The following is a 19,292-nucleotide window of genomic DNA, read 5'->3' as shown; positions in this document are numbered from 1 at the left end:
CACTTCCAGTAAAGAATGCAGGGTGAAACTGGACGTTTGAAAGTTCATTCTTTATTGAATATTAAAATAATTAAATGAACATGCATGAAAAACCATCAACCAAATGACGGACCACAAAGTGAAGTGAAACAAAATGCATATTGCAGTGTTGTAACACTGTTGTTGACACGGTTGGATTTAGACAACTCCCCTCGTCTTTGACAAACATCTGCTTTGAAGTACAGCTAAAAGAAAATAAGACATTACAGCTGAGATCAGTCTGTCCAGTGCACACATAGTGGGACACAGCCAGAGGCCATAGATTCTCCATTATGTGCACTGCATACAGTAAATGTAACCGTTTAGGTTTGGGTGGATCACAAGTTAAGCTTACCAAATCAGTCACACTCATCTGCTGTACAGTTGTGTCCCAAATCCTCAGCTAGATCACAGAAAAGAAAAAGGACTACGTAGCTACCAAGGGGATTTCGTCCCTACTCACAGACAATGTTGTGCCACCCAGAAGTATCAAGGCTGTTGTACAGACTCCTCAACCTTGTGTGTGCGCGCAGTCTACATGTGTCCACATTTACGTAGATGGGATTGGACTGCCTACTCTCCTCCCTAAATGCCACACACATAAATACAAGCAAACTACCAGCCCCCCACTGTTTTGTCTAGAAAATCAATTGTGTGAATGTCTTCAAAGTTCATTGGTTCTACCCATTATATTAGGAAAGGGCAATCCACCGCAACAGAGTAAGCCAATACAGTCACATACCGGTATGCTTACACTTCACAGGTTTCTACAAGGGAGTTATCTTTTAAAGTTCATCTGTGAGGGGGATAGGTATTTACATACATGTTCTCAGCACAAAAATGTCCTGGGCCATTAATTGAGGTGTCACTGAATAACTTCATATAAAATCATAAAAGTAAAAATAAATACAGTATGAGTGATATGGATAGTGGCAACTATTATTTTGATGTGAAAATACAAATTTCGTGAAGTATGTACACGTAGCTAAACAAAATGGGTGGTCAAATAACTCCAATAACTAGGATTTTGTCCCCATGTTCATGTAACACAAAAAAGATAATCATGGTTATTAAAGATATTTTTCAAAGAGCCCACCTGACATCCTTTTAAACACCATATTCCTACTGCAGGGACTTCACCAAGTTGAGTGACTGAAAGTATATAAGGTGCAAACATTTTGTTTCTCAAGTGCTAAAAAATAAGGCCCAACTTCTAATTAAAACTATTTATGTCAGTTCATAGTACTGAAAAGAAAGAGTGATGTCTTGGCCTTTCAGTCTTAAAAAAAAAGAGAAAAAAAAAACATAAATAAAAACAAAAACAGTGGACTTGTGTTTCTGTATCTTCCAATAACATCAATTGCCACTGGAAACAAAGGCCAACTGTGAAACACTCAATAAAATTCAATATCTATACATGAAATCACAAAATTAACACCAAATGTCATTATGTACATACTAGCATAGTTATTGATCAAGTACTTAGCAGCTGCTAGCCACATTCGTAGGCTAATGTGTAGTTTGTGTGTGTGTGTGTGTGTGTGTGTGTGTGTGTGTGTGTGTGTGTGTGTGTGTGTGTGTGTGTGTGTGTGTGTGAGAGAGAGATAAAAACATGTGATCATGTATGTAATTTCAGTGACTACACATTTCCTCTTAAACCTCTGAAAATGGCCAGGCCCAAAACAGCACTCTTGTTCAAGTGGATTTGACAGTTAACTTGGAGCGTACTGCCGGATGTCACAAGTTCAAAGCTAGTCAGAGGACTGGTGACTGCTCTGGCTCCTCTTGTGAATGTTATATGGACACCACAAAGACAGACATTAACTGAACACTCATAAGACAAATAAGCCTATGCCGGGATACCAAGATGTAAGCTGCAATGTGGACTGAATGGACAGGACACAACAGGGTGGATGAGCAAAGACAATAAAAAAACATACCGTAGGTTGTATCTGCTAAAAAAAATCATTGCAACTGCAAGTTATTACCCTAAGTGTATTGGACATTTTTGCTGTTGGTTTAAAATGACCATCCCGAAAAATTGGGTATTCTGCTTAAAATTGACCACGATTGCGGCAACATACTTTAAAGAGCCACGGCTCTGGGAAGCTATACTCAGTTTCTCAATGCCAAACTTATTGCAAGAGGGCCAGCATTAATATGAGGAGAACTGCAGAATCAGAAGAGTGGGCTGAAGAAACCAGTGCAGACATAGCTGGGCCTTCAAGAAAAATAAATCAAATGAGCTGCCGGCAATGTCACGTGTTAAGTAAAATCTGTCAAAACTCCTAAAATGAGGTATTGTCTAGTTTGTTTTTTTATCCAATTAAACATTGGAGTTTCCATCAGTTACTCCTGGAGGTATTATAGTAATCTCAATTTCAGAATTTAACTCAACATATAAGCCTACAGCCTCCAAAGCCTACACAACAGTTCAAAATATTGACTAAATACTGTACGTGACTTGCCCATGTTTCTACAGGAGAATTTGAAGTTCTTCTCTATCGAATGCAGTGTGGGCTCCAGTGCTCCTGAATCCTTTCCCTGATTTCCTACGCTGCCGAAAGGTGTTAGTCAACACTCTGTTACCACATTGATTCATGCAAAATAGATCACTGGATCATGCAAATACAGCCAAAAAACCCTAAAAGACAGAATTGTGTTTATGCCCATGGACAAGGGTGAGTGTGATGGTGTGTGCATGTTCACTAAAGTACACACAGGACAGTCAATGTGAGAATATCACTGACTAATCAATGTGAAAACAAATTTAAAAACTTAAAACAAAAACATTTTAAAAAAATCAAACGTTCACATGGTAAATTGGTGATCCCTCCTCAAAATAACGCTCAACAAAGGTTATGGTGTTTTTCATGCACATGTGAAGATGTACAAGGGACTGAAGTACAACCACTGGCAAACAATTCACCACTAACATCAACAGACAACACCACACTCACTCCACTCCACATGACGACAAACACCCTTGACATCCCAGAATCAGTAGTACTGCTGAAAATAAGGCATTCTTTTAAACATGTAACATTATAAGAAATAGGTTGAGATTGTGCAAGTGTTTTTTTTTTGTCCCATCACCTTTTAGCGATTTCTTCACCTGTTTTAAATTAACACCGGAAATGGAACATATCGATATTGAGGAGTGAATGACGGTTGCGTCCAATGTACGTCAACGCTACGTAAACAACTCAAGTGCACTTCCTTTGAAGCTCTGCATGTCACTACAGTGTCTCTCTCTCTCTCTCGCTCTCTCTCTCATGCTTGACACGGGCTCAGAATCCTGAGTGCTGACGGTACACTGTCCCCCCTCTTTGGCAGTAGTGGTTTTCTTTAGGCCAATGTATGTCAATACTTTGCACTTCCACACAGCTGGGGCCTGTCAGTGTGTTACCATCCTTAACTGATACTCAGCTGGGCAAATCCCATGAGCTTCACGTCGTCTGGAAGGTCACAGTCTTCAACACCAGATGCCTTTGTCGAGAGAGGGAGAGACACAGAGAGAGAGATAGAAAGAAGAAGAAATACAAGTTAAATAACTAGTGAGAGGGCCTGTGATTTCAGGGACCTTCGCTGCTGTTATTTTACGGAAATATTGTTGCACTACATACTATGAACTGTGGGTCCATAACTTACCAGCTTGAAAGTGACATTTTTGTTGTTTTGAGGGTCATCCACTATCTTTTGCAAATTTGCAGCGACTGCAATGTAGCACAACAGATAAGACACAAGTGTTTGTCAGTCGAAATGGACATGTACTATTGAAGTAAAATATTCAATCTGCTTATAACAATATAACAAATATTAACAAGATAACAAACACTAGCAGCTACACTCACCAATGACCAGGTCCTTCCCATCCACCAGACCAGCGGTGACAAGCTCCTGAGAAACCCCATCCGCTGTGTCTGATGGGCAACAAGAAAAATCAAGCTTAGCACACACCACCATATATACCTAACAGCTTAACTGAAACGACAAGCCATAGCGAAAACATACATACCTCTCCCTGGCATGAATTCAAAGCGGATGTCATTGAGTTCTTTCTTGAGATTTCTGTAGAACAAAAGATTGGTCCTCATAAGCAGACGTTATATTCTGTAAAACAATAAGAACACTGCTCCCTAGGGCTTTGACACACTTACATTGTGAGAATCAAAGGCCGATCGCTATACTTGTACAAGGGCTCCTACTTTTACCAGCCTAACTCTTCCTGGTATGATATCTTTATAACGGCTCTCTAGAGGTTATTAGGGCCTTGGCAGGTGTGGTGTTGCACAATAGCCTTGGTGACCTACCTCAACCTCAGCACCAGGCTGATGGGCTGCTGAGCAGCATCAGGACCACCAGAACCAGAACCAGGAGGCGGAGCTGGGGGCTGGGGATTCACCACACACACACAGTCAATATAATGAGAGAGAGAGAGAGAGAGAGAGAGAGAGAGAGAGAGAGAGAGAGAGAGAGAGAGAGAGAGAGAGAGAGAGAGAGAGAGAGAGAGAGAGGGATAAAGACAGACAAAACAGAAGGAGAGAGTCAGAGAGAAACAGGCAGACAGAGACAGAGAGAGGACATGAGTGGCTAATTGCTGTGTAGGCGTGTTTGGGGTGTGAAAGGGGTACCATGTATGCAGTGCAGGGGTAGCAGGCTGACCTGAAAGTTGGTGGTTGCTATCGTGGCAGAGTTGGGGTCTTCGGCAGGCAGGCTCTGGGTGCCATCAGCCGGCTGCACAGGGGCCCCGGGCTGCAGCAGAGCTGACAGATCTGTGGGAATCTGTGCCACAACAAAAACAACATATAATCCTAATAAGTCTTGTTCTATTTTTTGGAAAGACCGTTTCACATGAACATACATATCGATGAATGGAAATGCTGCCCTTACCTCTGTGCTCTGAACCTGTTCTTTCACTCTTGGTGACTGGAAAAACACAGAAAGATTTCATGTTCAATAAACATACTACGGCACCATTTACATATGGGGATGAAGGACAACGGATCATTTTTGATAATATACGTTAGCCCCTTTCAAATATTGGTTCCAGCGTTTCTTACGAGGTGTCCTTACCCTCATAGCAGCGAATGCGGCCTTGCCCTCCTCACTTTCCAGTTCCAGCTCGTCATCACTCCACTCCCACTCCCCATCCTCGGTCTTGTGCAGCCTACCACTCGAGCCGGGAACTCGTCGCACCTATAAGCACACACAGACACAGACACAGAGACAGAGACACGCGCATGAAGACCACAGCAGAATGTCTTCACAGCATGTATGAATCAACAACTTTGTGTTGGGAGAACATTTAGAAGAAATAAATATAAAAATATCTATTAAAAAAAAAAAGTCATAAAACTATCTGCGTTGACAATTTTTCCACACCTTTTTAGATCGCTCTGCTATCGTTGGTGCCCGTAGCAAGAGTTTCTGTTGTAAATACTCGTGATCCTGTAGGGAAAAACACAACACTCATTGTTATTCATTTACCTATCTGAAGTGAGGTGTTTTGGGACTCACAGCCTGAAGGTTCTATTCAAATTCTCTCCCAGAGCGTCGCAGCCTTCTAGAGCACTGCCCTCTACAGGGCATTCTATTGCTACACTAACACAACACAAGGGGTGCATTTCTCGAACCCGTAGTTGCTAACTATGTTAGCTACTTTGTTTTTGGCAAAGCAATTCCCCATTGACAACTACCCAAGTTGCTAACTGGATAACAACTACACTTTCGGAAAAAACGCACCCCAGGACAGCAAAGCCAATTGTAGCCTGGCCAACGGGAGCTGATGTGCTGTTCTGGGGCAAAAGTCTGGCCATCGGTCATTGCCAAATGTTTTGATATCTTTCTTATTTATAAGGTTATATACACCATTCACAAATTTTATGCACACACAGAAGGCATTCACAAACACACTGGTGATGGTGTAAACACTGACCTTGGCTTTTGTGAAGAACTTGTGTTTCAGCAACTCTGCCGCAGTTGGCCTGAGAGGAGCATGAGAAAGACAAGGGCAAAGGCAAAGACAAGGGCAAGGGCGAGTTAAACCTCTGCAGATAAAGGCCGCTGACCACAGTAAAGCCTTGTGGCTTCGACATGAATGGGGTACAGAATTTCACCAATAAATTTGCTGTGGTGCCTTGAACGATTTGTTTAACTAGCCATACATCACACAATCATGACTTATTTATGAACATTTCAAGGCCAACAGTGTAAATAGTTCCATTTGGATTAGGACAGTGGTTCTTAACCTTTTTTTCTTCACACACCCCTATACCTGTGACCAAGACAAGCCGCACACCCCCAGCCCAAACTTCTACACTTCTATAAGCCCTAAAAAATGATTTAAGTGATTTATTACAATGATTCTTGCTTGAGACATTAATATGACTTGACATGGGGACCTGTTTAAATTTGGTTTTGATTTGGCCTAATGATAATGTTTGCTAACAGAATTTTGGTCACAACCTCAACACAAACACAATTCCGTGCACCCCCTGAAATCTCTGTGGCACCCCCAGGGGGTGCCCGCACCCCAGGTTAAGAACCACTGGATTAGGAGAATACATCATTTCATTGAAATGCCTTTAATACTGGAAATAATGAGCATCAGCATCTCAAATCTGATCCATCGTCAGTGATGCCACAGCGTGTACCTTTTCTCGGGGTCCTTCTGTAGGCAGAGCGAGATCATCTTCCTGAAGGATTTGCCGTACTTCTTTACCATCTCCTTGTCTGTGACGCCGGTCTCAAGGCATGGAGGGTCGTTCTGCAGGGTGAGCATGAGCACCTGGTAACCACAACGAAAAAACAAGAACAAGTTTATTCATAGAATCATAGGTGCTGTTTCCACGTAGCTGGATATCTTTATATGTGGATATTTTTTTCTCCTGGTTGCATTGGTTTTGGCCTTCTGTTTCCACTTATCAAATATTTAAAATCCAGGTATAAAAAGCAGGAGAAAAAAATATCCTGTTTAGGGGGCTGAAACGCATTTGTTACAATGGAGGATTTATTTTTATCCACATCTTGCGTTTACACTTCAACAGGAGAAAAAAATACCCTGCTAAAAAATATCCTGCTACGTGGAAACAGCACCATAGTGACCCATCACTGATATACAAGACAAACTTTTAAATATCCAATTGGTTGAAACCATTGCTGCGAAAATGTAGTTTTCAAATCTAGAAGAAGTGACAAACTCCAGTCTCAGTGTATGCATGTGTGTAATGACGATACATCAATATCTATGTCAAGGAGATTATGTTTCCGATCGCTTTGGTTTGCCTGTCTGCCTGTCTGTCTCAGCAGTATAACTCAAAAAGTTATGAACGGATTTTGATGAAACTTTTGTGGAGTTGTTGGAAATGACAAAAGGAACAAGTGCTAAAAATGTTATGGTGATCTGAATCACGGTCCAGATTTGTTTGTTTTTCTAAAGATTCTTCACCATTGCAGGATAGGGCAAATGTTGACATTTAACTCCAACAACAAAGCAGAAAGACTTCAAAATGAGGGCATAACGTCAAATGTTCAAACAGCTTCCTTGGCAGAAGCCTGCACTCTGCATTTCTTGTTGCAGTGCATTTCTAGTTCTATTCTGTTCTGTGTGCAGACAGATGTGATTGGTCCCCTCACCTTCATGGGCGGGTACTTGTGGTAGGGTGCAGCGCCGGTGGCCAGCTCTATGGCGGTGATGCCGAAGCTCCAGATGTCCGCCTTGAAGTCATAGCCCCTCACCTGCAGACGCGAGGGCAGAGGTTATCGTCAACATTTTTGGCAAGTAAGAAAAGCTAATGTGTGATTTGTGGTGGTGCACAGAGGTGATTCCCAGTCCAAAACTGGTTTGGATATTGGATAAGCAAGAGGTCTTAATAATGGTCCATTTTTGTGGATATGGAAGATTCGTAGTGAATTTCATGCAGGTTGGCCAGCGTCAAAAAAACTGAGGCATAACACCAGACAGGGCAGAAGAAGTAACCAAAGCCGAGTCTGAGGAGGGTTTGTGATATTGGCACTTACTAGGGCATTTAAACATTTCGCAGAAAACTCTGTATAAGTAGGTGTTAGACACTCTTGAAAGCTGCGTTTTTGTGCTGCTTACCATTTCTGACACAGAACTCTATGCTGGAACGACTTCTGTATTATTGCGCTGAAATGTTATAGAAGTACTACAGAGATTCCCTTTAGCCTTAGTCATTCTTGGTCACGGTTTAGCCAATTGGAGAAATAGTCACTAAGAAAGACCCTAGTTGACTCTGGTTAAAGGGATGACTTAGTCATTCTTGGTCAGTGTTTATCTAATTGGGTTTGCCTGCGTGGCAGGGAGGGGAAGAGGGACACACAGTAATGGTCTGAAATCTGATGACACATGGTCAGCCCACCTGCTCCATGACCTCTGGCGCCATCCAGCATGGCGTCCCCACAAACGTCTTCCGCACTTTGTTCCGAGTCATGTCGCCACCAGTCGCTAGAAAGGCACTCACTCCGAAATCTGCCAGACAAGGGGGAGAGGACATCGGAAGGGGTTCAGTACAGTTTGTAGAATGTTACTCAACAGTGAACAGATGTACACACAAATATGGCATAAAACAAGTCAGCAGCTACCCACAAAGACTGACCTGCAATTTGCACTGACCCATCTTCACCGAGGAGAATATTTCCAGCCTTTACATCTCTACAAAATAAACAAACAAGCAAATGAATGCATGATGACATGTTAGGGGTGTTTCGGGGTGTGAATCAAACAAGCTAATCATTAATCCTGAAGCAAGATAACATGTTTCCATGATCTGAAAATGATACAAGTACCTCACATGGCATAGAAGAGGGGTGCTCAATACGTCATTGACCAGTCGATCGCGAAGGCATTATTGGTAGATCGTAGGACATAAAAAAAAGTTCCCTGATACCCAGAATCTGACAGGCTAACACCAGGCTTCTACACTGTAAATACCATAAACACAACAACGTCTTCAGATAAGGAGGATAACTGTCAAGCGCCACACTCAACAAACTCTTCATAAGTCATAACATCGGAGCACAAAAAAGAGGACGGCACGAGACGTTTGCAGATACCGTGTGCTATATGTTCAGTTAGTACAGGCAGCGTCACCGCTCAAAAGAAACAGTCAGAGAAGAAAACAACACAGCCCGAACAGCGGCAATCCCCTGCGCTTTTTCCCCCACAATGCTCTAGAAGTGCAGGCAAGATGCAACTCCCGCCTTGAGCTATTTCATAGGCACGCGTGCGAGGGGAGAGTCAATGCTGTGTGCCTGTTTAACCTGAGTGCAAGCGCGTCTTTACATAGGGTCTGTTCAGCGCGGCCGCTTGACAGAGGGCGCGCTTTTCGGTTCATTCAGTAGTCTCCTTGTTTCTTTTTTGGAACTTGGGGATGTCTGTCCACGAAGACAATATCCATGTGAAAACACCATACGCCCGCAAACCGCTGTTCTGTCTACTTCTCACAGCGGCATTAAAAAAGTCCTCCATGAAATCCCAAACCAACATCCCTTCAAATAGGTGACAGCAAGCATGCACATATGAAATAACACTTCAGGGAGGGAGAAAATCGCTCTGCACTCATATTAAAGTGAAAAGGGGATTACATAAAATCTGTCCAGAAACCAAGAGGGCACATAAATAACAGTCTTCATTAATATTATGTTCATTTATAAAAATGTAATTTATCATAAACTTGATACTACAGTATGGTCTCCCTTTGTGATCAAAACAGGCGTAATTTACAGTAGGCCTAAATAAGGTCTATATGAGGTTGTTATTCACAGCTGATTCACCTTTCATTATTGATGTGTATTCATAATGAATTTCATACAAATACATTCTCATATTGTGTTAAGATTGCATTTCTAACAGCTGCATTTTCAATTTTTCTCGGGGGAGAAACCCCCGAATCCCCAGTAGATCATTTTCACACACCCATTTCAATAAGTAGCTCATATTCTTTCTATAAAAGGTTATCTGTACACTGATATATTACAACAACAAAAAAAAGATATTGCCTAGAAACAAGCCAATGTTTTGATCCGGTGGGATCCTTAAATCGGGCCTTTCTGTACGAGAAAACACACCAGACAGGATGCACATATCCAGGCCATCTGCAAAAGTGTTCAACTTCCAGCTAAGATCTTATGTTGTGGAATGTGAAGTTGCATAATACAATGCACATAAATGATTAAATCAATGTACAATAAATATTTAACGTTTCACAAAATGGTGTTTTATATCGCAATAAAGGCTATTACTGGTACTATAACAACTTTTGCAGAGGTTTTTTTTCATTGACGATTGTGCCGATAGAGAATGGTGGCAATCCCGCACAGTTCCAGATCAGAAAATGTGGACTTGAACTGAGGCCAATACCATGTTTTTTTCTTTTCTTTTTCTTTCTTTTCTTTCTTTCTTTCTGATCTGTCTCTCAAGCCACTGGGTGAAGCACGTGCAAGTCAGACCATGGCAGCCGTCTAATGTGCTTATGCATCTGTTTCAGAACTCAGAACCAATTGCAGCTCCAGAAGACTGGAGCTATAGCACTAAACAACAGCCACACACTGGCCATCACAAGAGTTTAATGGTGCCAAGGAACATTCTCAGAGTTATTACGTAACCAGTCAGAAGACAAAACTAGCAAACATATCATGTCCAGGGTTTGTCAGTATCAGACAGAACAGGTTAATCCTCACCATTGAAAAGGCCATGTTGTACAGTTTCATATGAAATATGATGTAAACAAACCCTTAGAGTATACTATTGTGGTGCAACTACTTCAGAAATTACACTCAACACAGAATCTTTTCAAGGGACTTCCTTATCAAGGTGGGGAGTGTTGTCAAGGTGGCCAACAATAAAGTGCTGGGGGAGACCCTGATATCATTTTCAGTCAGTCATCAGTTGACACAATTAGCGCTAACAGAAGTAACCAAAATATACTTTACAGCCAGACACTGCATCGCATCACCCCGCTCCCCCACCCCACCCCCTGGTGTTACAACTACAACTAATCAAAACACTGTTTACCCAAAATGCCCTGCTGTGCGAGCCCCGGGTGTGCCATACCTGTGAATCTGCCCGTTCCTATGCAGGTAGTCCAGTCCCTCCAGGACCTCTTTGAGGATTGTGGCGATACTGGCCTCATCCATCACACCCGACTTGTGCTCCCCGCGCGACATGATGTACTTGATGAAATCAAGAACCGAGCCTGTGGATAATGGAGGGAAAATTCACAGCAAGTTACTTCTGCACTGAGCAGGATTATTTCTCAAACACCCACCACACTCTCTGCTGTGCTACCGACGTGATGGAAGGAAATCCTGAGTTTGAACCTTTCACAGCTTTTGAGGCAAGAGAAACTGATGACTATATTTTACACCTACAGACAAAATCTGTCAAGCCTGAATTCAGGCACAGAGAATGAATACCATCCGTCCTTTGTGACAGTCCCAGCTGTGATCGACAAGCTTAAGAAGTCAACTCTTAACCTTCTTAACTCATAATTTAACTTAATTAACTCTTAATCTTCTTCAAATGTAAGTCGTGTTAGTGGGAATGGGGTCTTGTTGTTGTGCTTGCTTCTATCTCGAGATGGGCTTCCTTCCACCCAATTCACTCAGGAGAATAACCCAGGGAGTGAACTGCAGTGAACTGCAAGCGTGACCTTTCAGCTTAGTCTCATGTATTGTGTAGTCAGTCACCAGCTGGTTATGGACACAGCAGAAAACAAACTGCTGATGGCAATGTTTGAAATGGGCTTTAAAATTGTGAAAATCAGTCTGACATTGCACCGACCTAGTAAGAGAGGAAATCACAACTCCAATCCAGAGGGGATCGGTCGGTAGTCTAACCAAGGTCATCCATGAAATGTATGCAACCGCGCCGCACACACAAACTGATGTGCAGGCATACTCCGCACATGCGCACGGCGCGCGCACACACACACAGACACACACACAGTCAAAGAAGAGAGCTGTCAGTTCATTCCACGAGAAATGCCAAAGCCATCAGATCAGGGAGGGAAGCAGAAGCAGACAGGTCAGTGCTGGAGGGGGATGTTCTTACTTGTGGCACTGGCAAAGACTAAACTCCAGGCGGAGAGCCAGCTTACAACTCAATGAGAAATTCATAGGCATCTCTTGGATTCTAACAGACATGTGCTGAGCAAAATAGGGCCCAGCCAAGGCTAATTCATTATCCATTATTAATTGCTTAAGTGAAACAAGAAATTGACAATAAATAATGCCTTAAGGCATTTAAGGAAAAACTGATAGAAAACGTATTACCTTACTAAAGCAGTCTTGTTTAAAAGGTGTTTAAAAGCTAACTTCTCCAAATCAAAAGAAAACAGACTCATCTAAACAACCAAGCTTTAATACATTTGTGCACCAATCATTACTCTTTTGTCAACCGGGACAGTTACACACAGAGACAATTACTGAATGAAATGGGCATCTTCCTATTAAACTCCCACCCAACTGGTACCAAAAGCTTGCAAGAGCCTTGCTGCTCCAACTCATCCTTCTCTTTTGATATCACCAGTCCTTTAACACAGTGACGAGGGGAAAGCCCATTTACCTCTCCTGGCCTTGCATCTGGAGGTTGGAAAGTAATAAACCTGCACACCGACAAGAACACCAAAGACCCAAGCTCCATGGAATGGCAGTCCGAGCAATTCAGCAACTGTAGTGAGTCTAGTGATGGCACTCCGTCCAAACACATAGTCAAGATCAAAGCACTGCTCATGAACTAACCAAAGTCTGTGTGAGCCCTGTTTATACAGAGGGTGGACAAAATATCTGAGACACCTGTCATTTTAGTGTGGTTCATGCCTCAAGTGGACCAGCCTATTGGCCAATCTTCATTAATTGCACATTGCACCAGCAACAATGCAAGAGGAAGCTGTCTGAAAAGGGATGTTTGGGTGACTGGCCGTGTGTATTGACCCTATGGAGCTCTCGATGGACCGTTGTGGTGGAAACCGGAAAGTTGAGATGCACATTTAATTCTACGCTGATTTGGACAGCTGTGGTTTTATGTTTTTTTGGATAAATTCCGGGTTAGCACCCAAACATCCCTTTCAGAGTATTCAGACAGCTTCCTCTTGCATCCACAGTTAATCCTGTTGGATGTGGTTCATTCTTCTTGGTGGTATGCAGACATTACCTTGGATACCGTAGCTCTTGATGAATCACAAAGACTTGCTGTCTCGGTCAAAGATGCAACAGTTACACGCGCACCAAGAATTTCTCATTTTTGAGCTCTGATACGTCACCCATAATGTTGTGTGCATTGCAAAATTTTGAGCAAAACTGTGCTCTTACCCTGCTATTTGAACCTTCACACTTCACTTTACTGGTACAATGTGCAATTAATAAAGATTGGCCAACAGGCTGGTCCACTTAAGGCATGAAACTTCCCACACTAATATGACAGGTGTCTCAGATATTTTGTCCACCCCCTGTATATCCACTTGAGATGTTTGGTGATATGTATTTACTGGTAATAGTTTGTAACATGTTGATTTTAAGCATGTGGGAATAATGTGCTTGGTCAATAGCACAATGGCAGGCCCTGCCATAGCTAACTGGTACAGCACTCATCTACCATGCGGATGACCCGGGTTCGATTCCCGGCCCCTTTGCCCCCTCCCCGTCTCTCTCCCCATTCGCTTCCTGTCCACCTCTCACACTGTCCTGTCCAATAAAGTTGAAAAAGACCCCAAAAAATATTTAGATAAACAGCATAATGCTTATTGTAAGGCCATAGTGCCATCCCTAAACTAGCGCAGTGTTTCCCACAGACTTTCCATTAGCCAGCTAGTCAGCTAGGCAGACACATGTCACTATCATCAATGGAAAAGCTACGTTGTGCAATTTAATCTGAAACATGATCTGAAAACCTCTTGAAGAGTACTTTTTCACGCAACTTTGGTCGATGCAAAAACTTTCTTTTTTTTCAGGAGACCCAGTCAAGGTAGTAGGTGTTTTTTCCAAGGTATCTGCAGACAAACTCTGTCAAGTCTGAATTCAGGCACTGAGGCTTAATACCATCAGTCGCCTGAACAGAAAGTGCTGGGAGAACCCCTTACATGTTGCATCGGGAGGGAAGAGTGAGGGGCAGGCCCTTACCTCCACTGAGTAACTTCATGACCAGCCAGAGCTCATCCCTCACCACAAAGGAGGTGTAGTAGGAGACGATGTTGGGGTGGTGGCACTGGCTCATTGCCTGGATCTCCTTCTGCATGGGGGGGGGGTGTAATTGGAAATAAATAGGCTTTTAGACAACAAACTCACTTAACATTACAAACTAAATGTTATAAAATGAATGCATGGCATTTGTGTTACTATTGGAATTGCCTGCGAGAATTACTGGTGATGAGTGCGAAACATAAAATGCCTCAGCCGTCGCATACTTCACACTCGTGCATTGTCCAGCAAGTGGCGTTGAGATGGACTGTTCGTCTCATCTACTCAGGCAGCAGCACCAAGCCAACTAGTGATTGGGCAGTGACCCAAATTACGTCATGATGAACCAATCTCTTGGCAAAAAAGACCCTGACTAAGGTGACAGGTTAGGGTTATTGCAGGGCAGTGCTTGCAACACTAAAACGGAAACATCCATTTGCTGACACCTATGGGACAGATTAACACACCATATGACAGGAGTCATGACCATTCTAGATGTAAGTTCCACAGAGGTGTTTACTGTGCAGCAGTAGTGTGTCATGGTTACAATTTCTCACAAGTCTTTAACAGGTTCTGAGGAGTACGAGCACGATAAGATGCCAAATTACCAGGAGCTCGTCCATGCTTGTCTGGCATTTTTCCAGATTAATGCGTTTTATGGCCACCCTCTCCTTCCTTGACATGCAGGATGCTGCCTGAACCACAGCGGTGGCCCCACTCCCTGCAGGAAGCACACAGAGACAGACACACACGATTACACACAACAGAAACCGCACACGCCCACACACAATGCGGAGACAGTACCGTCCAGACAACACACAAGTAGCAAACATTTTGCAACTATGTAGCAAACGCTAAATGAACGGACGAGCATCCTAAATGCATTCATTTCACACTCGAAGCTATGCAAGTGTCAAAGGCTGCAGTTTGGTAGGGTAACATGTTCACTCAATTTTATTGAAATTATAAGCCCTCATCCTGTACAAACAACAGTGAATGTATAGCTGTTACATTACAATATACAACAACGATGGGATGGCAAAGATACTAAGTTCATTACAGCAAAAGTGATCAAAACAATATGTTAGCTGGCTAACCATAGGTAGAACACAGCACTATTTTCCAGTAGCTTATTCATGAAAACATACTAATACCTAGTGGAGCTAATCTTGGTTTTATCAAAAGACCGTTGGTTAAAACGACAGCTGTTATGTCTTTTTAGCAATGTAAATGCCATAGTTTAAATAGGCCTACAGAATGTTGACTTGACACTGTTTTGACGTGCTCAAACTAACGCGCTAAGTCCAGGTTAGCACTGTAGCAGCAAGCCGGTTTGTTTATGCTAACTCTTCCTAGCTTGCAATCAATGACAAGATATCAATGAAGCCAACGTTTTCTGCGGTCTTTGGTCGAATGCTTGACAACCTTCATTCGTGAACAATCGCCCCGTTATAGGAAAACCAGTCAGTATTGCTGGCATCCCACAGTTTACACTGTGATTTGAAACGGCGCTCAAAACTCGAAGGAGGGGCACAGTAGCTGGAGCTCTACCTCCTACCAAAGGTTAATAGCTAGAACTAGCTCCTCGCTGAACTCATTCACCGCTGAAATACTCGACCGGCTGGGTCCGTAGTCCGTAGCTTATCACTGGCACACAGGCTAGCAAGCTAACTTGTGATGACAAACCAGCGTAATTGCAAGCCATTTTAAATTAAGGAAGCTTTAAGGCACGCATACAATCCATGTCATTACTGCTATTAGGGCTCATTCAGAAAATAACATTCATGCATCGTTCAATCATGCAAAAATCACCGCTACTTCGCTAGGTAACGAGACATGTCGCTAAGCTAACTTAGCTGCTGTTAACTAGTCATACCTACCGATAACCTCATTAAGCACATAATCATCCTTGTCGATAGACCAAGTTTGGGGGCTCGGTTCTTCCGACATGGCTGCAAAAAACCGTGTGGTTCGCTTGCTAAATCGCGTGTAAGTACGCTGTTAGAGAACAGTTTCCTTACAAAAACCCGACTATTTCTGTGATGGCATCCAGGGTAGTGCGCCTCCACTTAGCTACACTGTTACGCACAAGCAGCCCCTGTCAACCCAAAGTTTGCCACTAGCGTAGCGCCGCATTCCCCGCCTCTACAGTGTGTGACCCACGACATCTTGAATGAGGCAACCATCTCCAATGATTTGTCAGTGGGACAAACTGGGTGTCCGAATTAAGAATATAAATAATCCGGAATGCAAAAAAATATATATTGCCAGGATATGTTGAGATCATACATCGCAGGGCAATTTCATATGCTATTTATTCATTTCTTTATATTTCTTTGGCATCATATGGCCGCCATATGCGTGAGGTCACGTTCACATAATGTCATAATTTGGTGGAGAATGGCCTCAGGTCATGGGTGTCAGGAATAGGCCTACAACAGGGCAAGCCTATCCAAATTAAATCACAACATGCATTCTTCTGTTCAGTGGCAGTTATACACGCTTGAGAATGAAATAAACATGGGGCAGTCTTATTTAGTACTACAGTTAGCCTATTGTGTCAGTACACCGTAGCTTACACACAGTGAACATAATAGGCTAAGCCTATTGCAAGACAAACATGAACACAATTGATACGACAGGTCAATTGAGTGCTTTAACATGACCAAGAAGGTGGGTTGGTGATGTGTTAGACATTCATAAATAATAGTAATAAAAGTGCACTTATGCCTCTTTTCCACTGCCGTTTTTCTGGTAGTCCTGCAGCTCGCCACAGCGCGACTTGGCGATTGAGCTCATGCCTATTCCAAAAGCAAAATGTGGTGGCCGAGTCGCGCTGTTTCGAGCTCTAGAAAAACGGCATTGGAAAAGAGGAATAGTAGCCTAGTGCAAAAACAGCTCAAATCTTGATCAGGTCCATGAAGACATTCAGCAGAGAATACTGTGACCAAGAAGCAGAGTTAAATGTGCTCTGTATGTAATATTGAATGGAAGCTTATTATTAATCTTGAAGGTGATATTTCCAGAAAACACAGGCCTACTGCCTTATCACAGTTCAGAGAAGGGAAACAAGTGTCAAGTATCTAGTACAGAGCACACTGTAAGGACACACACACACACACACACTTTCCACATCCTGGGTCTGCTCCAGCTCAGACACATAGAGCTTGAAAGTGACGTCACTTCCCCCAATTTCACGGGACCTCAACAGCGTTTTTAGCCGAAAATCGTAGCATGTAATCCAATGGCGGTATTAAAATGATATTTCAATCCCCTTTGAGTTGTGCCACGAGCTCCACATATGTTGTTTCTGATATTTTTGTTAAATTTTTCGTACGAACCCCCAAACTTTTTAAAAGGGTGTGTTTCTTCACATTTTTCATGCAGACGGCCTCGGGACAAAATATTGATACTTCTGCATGAATAATCTATATCTAGCTTCTTAAACAGCATATTTGTAGCCCAGCGCATATAATGGCTGCAATCAGAAGATATTTACTCGCTACCATGTTGTTATGGTCAGCTACGGTCCCATGAAATGCGGAACTAGGGGGCGGGACTTTCAAGCTCTATTGACACACACACAAGGCGATGACACACACACAACGTCCCCTTGACCTCATCATAATTCTGCCAATGCCCCCCATAGTACTGAAAAATGAAATACACTAATGCAACTCAATGGTAACTAAGCCGTGCCCCCTCTCAGCTGTGTCCTTCTCAACGCCCCCCTAGGGCTCCCAAATGCCCACTGGGGGGCTGTATCGCCCCCGTTGAGAAACACTATAGTAGGTGGTGGGTGTGGTGGGATGGGATGGGGGGTGGGGATGGTCAGCGCGTTGGTCAGGGGGTGGGGTGGGGGCTAGGGGCAGTGGTGGGTTATGGGGAGTCATCGGTGGGGTTGGTGGTGCAGTGCGGTGGCGTTGGGAGAAACCATAGTGTGTGCGTGTGACTGTGTGTTAAGCTCAGGTGCTGATCAGGGGACAGATTTGGTGCATGGGGCCTACTAGCAGGGCTTGACATTAACTTTTGCTGCTTACCGGTCACTGGCTAGTGGTTTTCCAGAGTCACTAGTAGACATCCAACTATTCTACTAGCCACAATTTATTTTTTAACTTTTTTTGTCATGACACTGTACATCTAACCTCAGAAGATGAGGTACTTAAGACAAGAAGATGAGTGCAAGGGTATCTACATGGAAATAAAACAAATAGAAACTGAGTAGCCTAACTGAGCTTTTCCTTGAGCTTAAATACAAACAATTGATACACAAGGGGCAACGTGCAGAATATATGCTATTCTGATATGTCATGGTCGTCGCACACTCAGAACTTCATGCAGTTACATTTAATAAGACCAACGTTTCGGCTTACGCCTTCATCAGGGTCATCTAATGGTCATCAAGATGACCCCGATGAAGGCGTAAGCCGAAACGTTGGTCTTATTAAATGTAACGGCATGAAGTTCTGAGTGTGCGACGACCATTCTTTTTCAAGTTGAGTCCAATTGTCTGCCGTACGCACCTCAAACAGTGTGCGTTTACTGAAACCCGACGAAAAAAATTCTGATATGTCATACCATAGAATAAGCCGCCAAATTCGCTACTGACACTGAAATTGTTACCTGCCACAGCCACATTTTACCAGCATTTGGCCGGTTGGCAGGTGCCAGTGTCAAGCCCTGCCTACTGGGCAACAGTGTGCCGGCCTAATGGTAAAACTGGTTCTGCCTGCATCCATGCCATTTCCTCAGTTTACTACTTGTGACCTGGATGCACCTGATGCCATCATCTACTTTGTCATCATACCTCACATAGAAAAAAAGAGCTACTGTACTTGCAGCATTTTCTGTATCGAAGACTTCGATATAATTTGAGATAATAATCTCAACCCATAACCAAAGATGGGTCTGGTGGCAATCCCTTTTTATTCAGATTTCACTTTTCACGTCTTAATTAGACAGGACAGTCTGAGCTGGTGACAGGAAGCGAGTGGGATGGAGAGACGGGGGAGGATCGGCAAACAACCCCGGCTGGAGTCGAACCCGTGTCACCGGCACAGCAGCACAGCAGCCCA

General features: G+C 43.2%; 1 protein-coding gene across 2 annotated transcripts; it reads right to left on the bottom strand.

Moving 5' to 3' along the window:
• Window positions 1-29: 29 nt before the first annotated feature.
• LOC134465444 (serine/threonine-protein kinase OSR1-like) lies at window positions 30-16,293 on the bottom strand. Of its 2 annotated transcripts, XM_063219101.1 has the most exons (18): window positions 16,098-16,293; window positions 14,826-14,938; window positions 14,161-14,269; window positions 11,096-11,237; window positions 8,640-8,695; window positions 8,403-8,512; window positions 7,657-7,758; window positions 6,675-6,808; window positions 5,957-6,005; window positions 5,404-5,469; window positions 5,095-5,217; window positions 4,912-4,947; window positions 4,684-4,803; window positions 4,332-4,411; window positions 4,037-4,089; window positions 3,873-3,941; window positions 3,670-3,734; window positions 30-3,507 (listed from the first exon to the last, which is right to left on the bottom strand). In XM_063219101.1, the coding sequence occupies exons 1-18, from the start codon at window positions 16,165-16,167 to the stop codon at window positions 3,433-3,435; spliced, it is 1,572 nt and encodes a 523-aa protein (XP_063075171.1). In that variant the 5' UTR covers window positions 16,168-16,293; the 3' UTR covers window positions 30-3,432. The 2 variants fall into 2 exon arrangements, with proteins under 2 accessions (XP_063075171.1, XP_063075172.1); XM_063219102.1 differs by lacking the exon at window positions 14,826-14,938 and having other exon boundaries at window positions 16,098-16,153.
• Window positions 16,294-19,292: the final 2,999 nt, after the last annotated feature.

The sequence above is a fragment of the Engraulis encrasicolus genome, chromosome 16, assembly GCF_034702125.1.
Source record: "Engraulis encrasicolus isolate BLACKSEA-1 chromosome 16, IST_EnEncr_1.0, whole genome shotgun sequence".
Lineage (NCBI taxonomy): Eukaryota > Metazoa > Chordata > Actinopteri > Clupeiformes > Engraulidae > Engraulis > Engraulis encrasicolus.
Note: the sequence above shows the minus strand (reverse complement) of the source record. Positions and strands in the feature narration are given on the sequence as shown.

Bases quoted from the DNA above. Each gene is read 5' to 3' on its own strand.
- LOC134465444 (XM_063219101.1), bottom strand. From the start codon at position 16,167: ATGTCGGAAGAACCGAGCCCCCAAACTTGGTCTATCGACAAGGATGAT. The intron at 5,218-5,403 runs GTGTGGAAAAAT...GTGTGCTTATAG, and splicing joins TAGCAGAGCGATCTAAAAAG to GTGCGACGAGTTCCCGGCTC. The intron at 4,804-4,911 runs GTAAGGGCAGCA...GTTGTGGCACAG, and splicing joins AACAGGTTCAGAGCACAGAG to ATTCCCACAGATCTGTCAGC.